Source organism: Ambystoma mexicanum, chromosome 2p, assembly GCF_040938575.1.
Source record: "Ambystoma mexicanum isolate Mex_15411 chromosome 2p, UKY_AmexF1_1, whole genome shotgun sequence".
In the NCBI taxonomy this organism is placed as follows: Eukaryota; Metazoa; Chordata; class Amphibia; order Caudata; family Ambystomatidae; genus Ambystoma; species Ambystoma mexicanum.
In genome coordinates this window covers 1,084,118,213-1,084,127,195 of record NC_090923.1, presented here as the reverse complement: position 1 = coordinate 1,084,127,195, position 8,983 = coordinate 1,084,118,213, and the positions used below count along the sequence as shown (strand labels likewise).

Genomic DNA, 8,983 nt, shown 5'->3' with positions numbered 1-8,983 from the left:
TGTCATTACTGCTGTCTGTTTTTTTTTTTATACTGATTAAATTAGAATCCACTGTGCTTTCTATTTGCCCATAAACATTAGTGAGAAGCGGTGCCGTGGTTTCCAGTTGACCTGGTAGGTGGCTGGGGATTTTAAAGGAGTTTGTAAAAACTGCTTATGTGAGTGATTGTCTGTTTTGAGTTGGCAACATTGGTTGGTACAACGGGCCCTTTTGGTGTCAAGAACCTGGTGGTCGAATCAGAATTATTTCAAGAAGTTAGGTGGGTCAGATGAATGTCTAGGGTGAGGTTGGCCTCTACTGTCTGGCCATTTTCCTGTGTGGGTTTGCGCACCCTGGAAGCACTGGCGTAGACAGGGAGTGGCGTGAGGGGCGATGCCCACTCATTTCCACTAGGGCATGGCCTATCATTCTGTACCACACAGCACAGGTACCCCTATACTTTCCTCTGGTGCATTTGATGCAGGCCAACCCTGCCTTGATTCCCTGCATAGAATGGAAGCGTGGGTTATCCATGTTGGTTCCAAGGGTCCATGAAATGCACCCTTCCCTTCAGCTGCAGTATGCACTTGTAACCCAGCACTGAGACATTTCTATTTGGGAGTTTGAGAAGCGTTAGCCATCTTTGGGGCCCCCATGATTCGCCGTATTTGTATGCCAGTAATGAGGCATCCTGATTACTGATTAATATGTGCCTCGGGATCCCAGAAAATGCTCTCAAAAGTCGCCACTTTTCTGACCTGCAATGTGCACCAATATTCCGCAACAGGTCCATCTACAGGGCCTTAGAATGCACCTGCATCTACTTATCTGTCGGAAATCCCTTCTCCCCTAAAGTTAAGTGCACCCTGATACCCCAGTACATTACATTACCAGGAGCTCTCACAATGTGCCTCTCCTATGAGTTTATCGGTGTGCACCGGTATCTCAGTGTTGGTCCCTAGTAAAAAAGAAATCCACTTTTGGATTGTTTTGGGATTGCTTCTGGATTGTTTTCAAGCTGCAGATTTTTTTGGGAGTTATTTTGGATTTTTTGGGGATTTTTTCAAGCAAGGATTTATTTGTCTTGGGTCGGAGGATTTATTTTGGATTTTTACTGACTTGTTTCTCAGTAAAAACAATCCAATAACACTAATTGGTAGGCAGGCATTTCTAAAGGATTTATTTTGGAGTTTTACTGGCTTGTTTCTCAGTAAAAAACAATCCCCTAACACTAATTGGCTGGAAGGCATTTCTACTGGATTTATTTTGGAGTTTTACTGACTTGTTTCTCAGTTAAAACAATCCACTAACACTAATTGGCAGGCAGTCATTTCTACAGGATTTATTTAGGAGTTTTACTGACTTGTTTCTCAGTAAAAACAATCCACTAACACAAATTGGCAGGCAGCATTTTTACAGGATTTATTTTGGATTTTTTGAAGCAAGGATTGCTTGCTATTAAAGTGGTGGATTTTCTTTTATTTTTTTTAACTTGTTTCTCAATAAAACCAATCCAGCAACACTACACATTTTTACTGCATTTGTTTTGGATTATTTTACAAACAAGTATACATTGTAAGATTTATTTTAGATTTTTTCCAACTTGTATCTCTGTAAAAACAATCCAGTAACATAGGCACACATTTTTACTGCATTTAAATGTTGGCAACATAATGTCAAACTAGTTTCGACGCTCGTAGCCGTTATTTAGCATTTTAATCTGATTAAACATTTCGCAGAGATTAGCTTTTATTCATTTTGCATTTTATTGGTGCAAATTACAAGTCCAACTGCACTTAACTAATTTCTCCATTAGATAATGCCTAGTCGCTAACATTCAGGGTATACCAATTTGCAGCAATGGGTAGAGAGAATGACACCTCGGTCATACCTCCCATCGCGCCACCTGGCTCGCTGTACCGGGTGGCCGGCTATCTCCTGCCTGCCACCCGGTACAGCTGTACCCCTCCTCTGTGCCCCTCTATATACCACCCCCAGCTGCGTATCTGTTCTATTGTTTCCTCTGAAAACTGCTCTGTTATCCATCTGTATTGTTGTATACCTCTGTAAAGCGCTCTGCTGTTTCTCGAAGCTTGGTCTGCACTTAATAAATTCAATAATAATCAAATAGGATGTAGTCAGACTCAAATTGGTATGCATTAAATTTGAAAGGATGTTTTGATTTAAAACATAAGACCATACAAATCTCATATAACAGTTACAGTTCTTTTTATTTAATATTGTAATTTTCTTTTCAGAAAACATATTTGGCAGATGTAAACATTTCTTTTACTTAACATCCTGGGTACTTAGATACATTAATAGCACAGTTCTTCTTAAAGCAGTTTTTTTTACTCCTCACTTTCATGTAAAAAGCTGTCAGTAGTAGAATACACAATGAAGTAATGATGACAACACTTTCTGCCTCATCACGAGTTTGGCGATAACCCTTACATGCAGCGGGAACGCTATTACTGCCACCGCGATTTCCTTAGCCAATCAAAAGAATCTTCTGCTTCTTAATCTCGGTCATATCGATTTGGCGGTGCAATGATATATGTTTCATTCTCTACTTGCACCAGGTTGCAGGCATTAGTTATGGCACTCATTGGCACAGCATCAACCAGGTCACCCTTTTCTACAGTCCACAACTGTCCAATGCTACCAATCATTTTGAAATTCTCGATCAAGGCAACATTATATATTGCTGAATCCACTCCGAACTGTAAAAAGCAAACTGCAATTCCCAATGCAAGCTGGTTTCCCTTTCTATAGGATACAGCACTCTGCTGTCTCTTTTTCAATCTGCAGTAGTCTGATCCATAAACATAAAAACCCCTTTTGTACATATTTACTCTTAGGAAGCACTTCACTGTAGTTTCCTTTAAACCATACATGTTTTGCAGTAGCTTGTAATGCTTTTCCGGCAATTGTTTCCAGACAATTTTCCCCAGCGCACATATGCCCATATCAATTTCTTTACTTTTGTCTGGTAATCTAGTACAATTGATTGCACTGTGATACAGGTCTATCACTTCATCTGATAGTTGTTTTTTGTGCTCTTCAAACAGCAAAGGTGTCACCTTCCAAAGCCCAATCACATGCAGAATTTGCATGTCAACACCTTGTTTGGCATGAATATTTTTTAACAGAAAGCCATTCAAATCTTCAAAAATAAAACAATTATTGATATACAGCGGGCCTGTAAAACGTACGCAGTCTGTCAGATGGATCAGATTGTGAAGGTTAAGAGTCATTCCTCTTTCACCATACAACTGTTCGTAGAGTTCAACAAATGTGATTAAACATCTTTCAGCATCAGATAAATCCTGCTCACTAATGCTCTCTTTTGACAGCTGATAAATACTTCGTGATAGTAAACAGAAATGTACAAAATAAGATTCTGTTGGTACCTTTTTTAATATTGGTACACCCCAGTACAATAGAAAGTTTCTGAACTCTGATGCTTTCCAATGTACAAGGTCTTCGATTGTACGTGGAACCCGTGTGACAAAAAGTGTTGGCTTAATCTTTTTTAGAGCATTGCTGACATATTCTTTTTTATCAAAAAAGGAAAAGTATTTGTCCTTGTTCTCTTTTGAGAACCAATTTCGCAGCAAGAGATTCATGACACCCAAACACACTCCGTGCATATAATCGATGACACAGCTGTTTCTTGCGTCTGTATATTGTAAGTACAAAAACCAAAATGGACCCTTGTGGCCCCTTACTACGTGATTTGCATCACCAGTTTGTATTTTACCAATAGCTGACTCAATGTCTATACTCATAGTTGTTTTGGTTCTCATTGTTTGGTTCCCTTTAGGATCATTTTCATCATAAGGAAATATGTGTGATGATCCTCCATTCTGAAACTTATAACGCTTCCCTTTTTGTAGACAATGCCAACAGCTGTAGTACCCATTAAATTGTACACAGTTATAAACTAAAGCCCTTGCTGGCAAGTCACATGTGCATGTTAACAGGGCACACCTTGAAACAAAAGGTCCATTTTCGTCATGAAATTCATAACCTTTTTCGAGCAACGCAAGTTCCTCATACAAAGGTTGCAGAAATAACCACATTGGAGGCTTGCCCGGGGAAATCCATATCCCATAGAGCAATATATTATGTCTTTTTTTCCTCATGGCTATTGGCAGCTCATTTATTAACATATAAACAGGCCACATGCTTACATTTGAAGACTTAAAAATTGGTACCCCGTCTGTATTCATTGAGAATGACAAATTATTCTTGTCACTTAGAATACCTTTTTTATACATCTCTTTGTAGAGCAGCCCGTCATAAATATCGCTAATATTTCCTATGTTTTTTGAGTAATGTTTAAATCGATGTGTTCTAACATAATCTGAAAAATCATTTCTTTTCCACAGACTTTGCAACTGAGCAATAATTGATAGCTGAACAAAATAGGACATAGCACCAGATTCGGTCAGGTTTTTCCCACAAACGGGACTAGTACATTGTTGAGTACTCTTTGTAACTGGGGTATAACATGAAGAACAATAATAGTGAACTTTTGGTATCAGATTGTTAGCCAAATCCCTAAAAAAAAGTCTAAGGTGGTACAAAGATTTGATCATGCAGTGACCTTGAGGCAGAAGCATCCCGATTACTGTTAGAATATCTGAAATGGCCTCGTCTGGCAACTTAAACTTAATTAGTAGACAACAAATCATCAAAACAGCAGCCCCGAGTGATGTGGTTGTACCAGAGTGAATGTGTTCAGTCCCTGGATGAATTTCTTGAGGGACGCGGTCAATTTCAGTGGTTTCTCCTTCAGGGAAATCAATATCATCCAAAATCTCTCCCTGCTCACTAAACAAGTTGTCATCTTCACAATCATCTACAAGCACATCACAATTTCGTAACTTGGATTCCATAAGGACTTTTTCAAAGAGTTCATCGTCAACATCAATCCCTGTGGACGGAATAGCCACAAAATCCTCTGGTGTGCAAAGTCCCTCATAATTTGATGATATGCCACCATCATCACTATTTAATTGTGAAGTAAAAGATTCAGAATCTGAACAGGAACTAAAAGTCCCAATTGCTTCCTCGCAAGATGATGGCTGTATTTTACATGAATGGCTTTCTTCTGTAGTTGCTGATTCTGTTATTCTGGTCTTTTTTGAATTAGGTTCAAAGTCATTCGCACAAGATGTGCTTTGGTTGACATCTATGAATGTTGTTCTCTGTATATGAAAGAAAATGTAATTGAACTTTAATGATATGACCAATACATGTGAAAAGAAAAGGAGTGTGTGACTATTTAAAAGAAGCACACTTCTGCCAATATTTTTTTTTTAAATCCCTATATATGTACCCACATTTACAATTGTATTTATTTAGTTTATTTATTCAGAGTGGCAGGGAGGATGTTCCAGAGGGAGGTACCAGACGAAGACAGAGATCTATCGCCAGCTTGTTTCTTTGAAAACCGACTGACCCTGAGGGACATAGAGGTAGAGGAGCGAAGAGCCAGAGAGGGGAGGTATTTGAGGAGGGATAGCTGAAAGTATTTTGGACCCAGGGCCCAGAAAGCCTTGTGGACAATGTCAAGGGTTTTGAATTTAATCCTTGCATCCACTGGAGAGATACAATCACACCAATCTTGAATGCCAGTTAGGTGATAAGAGAAGGAGAGGAGGTGGCCGAGGGCAGCCTGAGTAGCCTACTGTCTCTACCCCCAAACAATAAATACTATGGATGGTACTCTTAAATAATTAACATTTCTTAAGCAGATGTAAGTAAAGCAAGCAGAAAACAAATAATATGCCTACCAGTTCTTTTCCATATGGACCGCGTTTCTTTTGATTCCCAGATGTCATTTTATCGGCAAGTATGTTGCAGCTGTAAACAAGTAAAACATGTAAACTAAAATATAGGCAGCATGGGGATGGATATGTGAAAACTCCTTGCAGGTTGCCTCTAGTCTCTTGCTCTGCCTGTGCAGACTATTATCGTCTCAGTATTGCAAGGGCCCTGGCTGACTGTTGGTATTCCACCTTGTGCCCACCCTCCTTGAGCGCTTGGAAACACTTTTCTGTGTATAGGTGCTATAAACAATACAATATCTTCGCACAGCCCTGCACTCTGCCTGCACATACTTCATAAAGAGATTTACAGTCCATGTTTGCAGCTAAAGTTTGTCTTTGCCAGTTAAACTAATAGGCTCGTTTTTTTCTTAGTTTTGCACAATATATTCATACTTGCCAACCCTATTGATTTAGGCAGTAGGCTACTGTTTTTGAAACAGTCCTACCGTCCACAGATTTTCCCTATAGGAATGCATTGGGGATATTGTTATTTTAGGCGGGAGACAGTTACTAATTGTACTGTTTTTAATGAAAAAAATCGTGAGTCTCCCACCTAAATCATGAGGGTTGGCATGTATGGCTACATGACTCTGCCCTGCACTCTTGCTGGGACAGACCTTAGGTGAACTACCAGTGGAGGCAAGTTAATGTTAATGTTAAAGGATATTTATACAGCGCACTATCACCACCGAAGTGGTCCCCTGGCGCTCTGGCGGCTCTGAAAAAGGGAGGGGGGGGGAGTTAGTGGGAATAAGCTGGAAAAGTGCAAGAGAGCCGTGATTTGCTGTTGGCAGCCTCAGCCCGGTGGGTCCGTTGGCTGGGCTTGGGGTGTTTTACGGTCCGTAGTTGTCGTGTGCTGTTGTGCAAGTCTATGTATGGTTTGTTTTGTTGTTGCAGTGTAGTGAAGTTTGTGCGGATTGCTGCGTATTAGGGTTGTGTTTGGTTAGAGTTTGAGCAGTGTATGCAGAGAGATGAGATTGTTAGTGGATTGGTTAGTTGGCCTTTCTGTCCTTGCAATTGTGTCTAGGTGTGATGCTTGCTATCATTCACTATTCCTTCTGAGTGTGTGGCGCTTGCTAATTTCAATATTCTGTCTAGATGTGAGGAGGGCTAGTGATCATGATTCCTTGTCATCATTCACAGTTTCATCTAAGTGTGGCGCATGCTAGCATTCATAATCCTGTCTAGGTGCGGCGCTGACTAGAGTCAAGAATTCCATGTAAGTGTGGTACATGCGAACATTCATAATCCCGTCTAGATGTGACGCACGCTAAAATTGAGTGCATGCCTCTGAGAGTCTAGGCCTGAGTGGCCAATTACGGGTGGAGGGAGGGCCGGGAGGCGGGCAGAGGGAGGGGAAGGGGAAAGGATTGGGCGCAAGGCTGCAGGTGGGGGCCTGGGTGCACATGGGGATACGGCACCAGATTTTAAATGAAAAAAGGCCCTGATGGGACTGAGGGGGCACACCAGCTCACCTGGGAACGCCGCATTCAAAATGCCGTTGTCCCATGGTGGGCCTGCATGCCTCCGAGAGTCTAGGCCCGAGTCGCCAATCACGGGTGGAGGGAGGGCTGGGAGGCGGGCGGTGGGAGGGGAAGAGGAAGGGGAAAGGATCGGGTGCATGCTGCAGGCGGGGGCCTGGGTGCACATGGGGAAATGGCACCAGATTTTAATTCAGTGGCAGAGCGTAGCAACATACACAGTATCTGCCTGTCAGACTGAAGAGGGTATCAGTCTCCATGTTGTTCAACCTGCACTGCTGGAATAAATATGTACTGCCCAGGCTGCTGTTATAGCAGTGGCAAACATTGGCTACCAGCTCAGTGTGATTATTTTCGTGTGAAGTTAGGTAATAGAATTTGGTGTTAATTTACCATTCACAATTATACATATGAGCATCTTTCCATGTTGTGCTGTTTGATGGGTTAGCATTTTCGAATGCTCCAGTGGTGCTAATAATATATGTTTTGTAATTTCCTCTGATGTCATTATGCTAAATAATGTTTTTGAAACTTGAAAAATCCTACATCTTTTTGGTCACAGAATGTTGACAAGTATTTATATTTCAACAACAATTTTTTTTTCCAATCACAGTTATAAAAAACGACATGCTATACTTTTGGGCTCCACATTGGTTTCCTTTCAATCTAGTCTTTCCTTTCTGCCTATTCTGTCCCTGCTTTGCTTTTCCTACCCAGTCTTTCCTCTCTTTCTATCATTTCCCAGCATTCCTTCCCCAACCCAGTCTGTCCTCTCTGTCTATCATTTCCCAGCATTCCTTCCCCAACCCAGTCTGCCCTCTCTGTGGATTTGCTTTGGGGGGCAGGGGGTATGGTCTTGGGGGTATATATATATGGGCACTCGCAATCGGACTCTGTTTGGAGAGATTTCGAGGTCGATCACGCTGATTATAGGTAAGCAGCTTTATTTTGTATTTTTTATCACGTTTAAATCTGCGTGGGATAGCGACAGGCGCATGCAATTCGGGCCGTGCTGCATGCGCCATTCTGTGCCTAATTGTTGTTACATCGATCGGTATTGCGTGCATGGGCAGCGTTGACCGCGTGTGATGACTCGAATACGTTAAAATATGGTGATTCAGCCCGAAAATATATTTTAAAATATGGCGATTCTGTCCGAAAATATATTTTTAAATATGGCGATTCTGCCTGAAAATATATTTTCAAATATGGCGATTCTCGCATCTGGCATTTAGTTTGATTTACATGCAGCCATGCAGCGATCCAAAAAAAATACAAAACGGGCACGCGTTGCCGTGGTAACTGGCTTGCGTGCTGGGCGGTGCTTAATCACTCCAGCTGAATTATATATATATATATGTGGCAGCAGAAGATCGGCCCATGTTCATAGCTCCCCCCCCATTATTGCATTCCATTCCGCGTGATCGCGTTTCAGCACACTGCCCCCAAACGCGCCCCGCTGACCCCCACCCCAGGTCACCCGCCTGATCCCGGCCAACATACCTGAAACAGCCGCGATCCCGACGTCTAGCTATACTTTGCTTTATAGTGCCCACACGCTCAACATTCGCATTTCTGGGAAATGCTCGCCAGCCAATAACAGGCAGGTTCCCAAACCCCCCTCCCCTCCTCCTCCCGGCCGATCCCGCCCAACATGCCATTATTGCATGCATGGCCCCCGC

At 41.9% G+C, this 8,983-nt stretch overlaps 1 protein-coding gene across 1 annotated transcript; it reads right to left on the bottom strand.

Annotated features, from left to right (window-relative positions):
• Nucleotides 1-2,499: 2,499 nt before the first annotated feature.
• LOC138567849 (uncharacterized) lies at nt 2,500-5,859 on the bottom strand. Its single transcript, XM_069646342.1, has 2 exons — nt 5,785-5,859; nt 2,500-5,196 (listed from the first exon to the last, which is right to left on the bottom strand). The coding sequence occupies exons 1-2, from the start codon at nt 5,830-5,832 to the stop codon at nt 2,500-2,502; spliced, it is 2,745 nt and encodes a 914-aa protein (XP_069502443.1). The 5' UTR covers nt 5,833-5,859.
• Between the last annotated feature and the right edge of the window lie 3,124 nt (nt 5,860-8,983).

What these genes read in the sequence shown, in the direction of transcription:
- LOC138567849 (XM_069646342.1), bottom strand. Translation starts at nt 5,832, where the DNA reads ATGACATCTGGGAATCAAAAGAAACGCGGTCCATATGGAAAAGAACTG. An exon ending in GTCCATATGGAAAAGAACTG is followed by an intron (nt 5,197 to 5,784) that starts GTAGGCATATTA and finishes TTTCATATACAG; the next exon opens with AGAACAACATTCATAGATGT.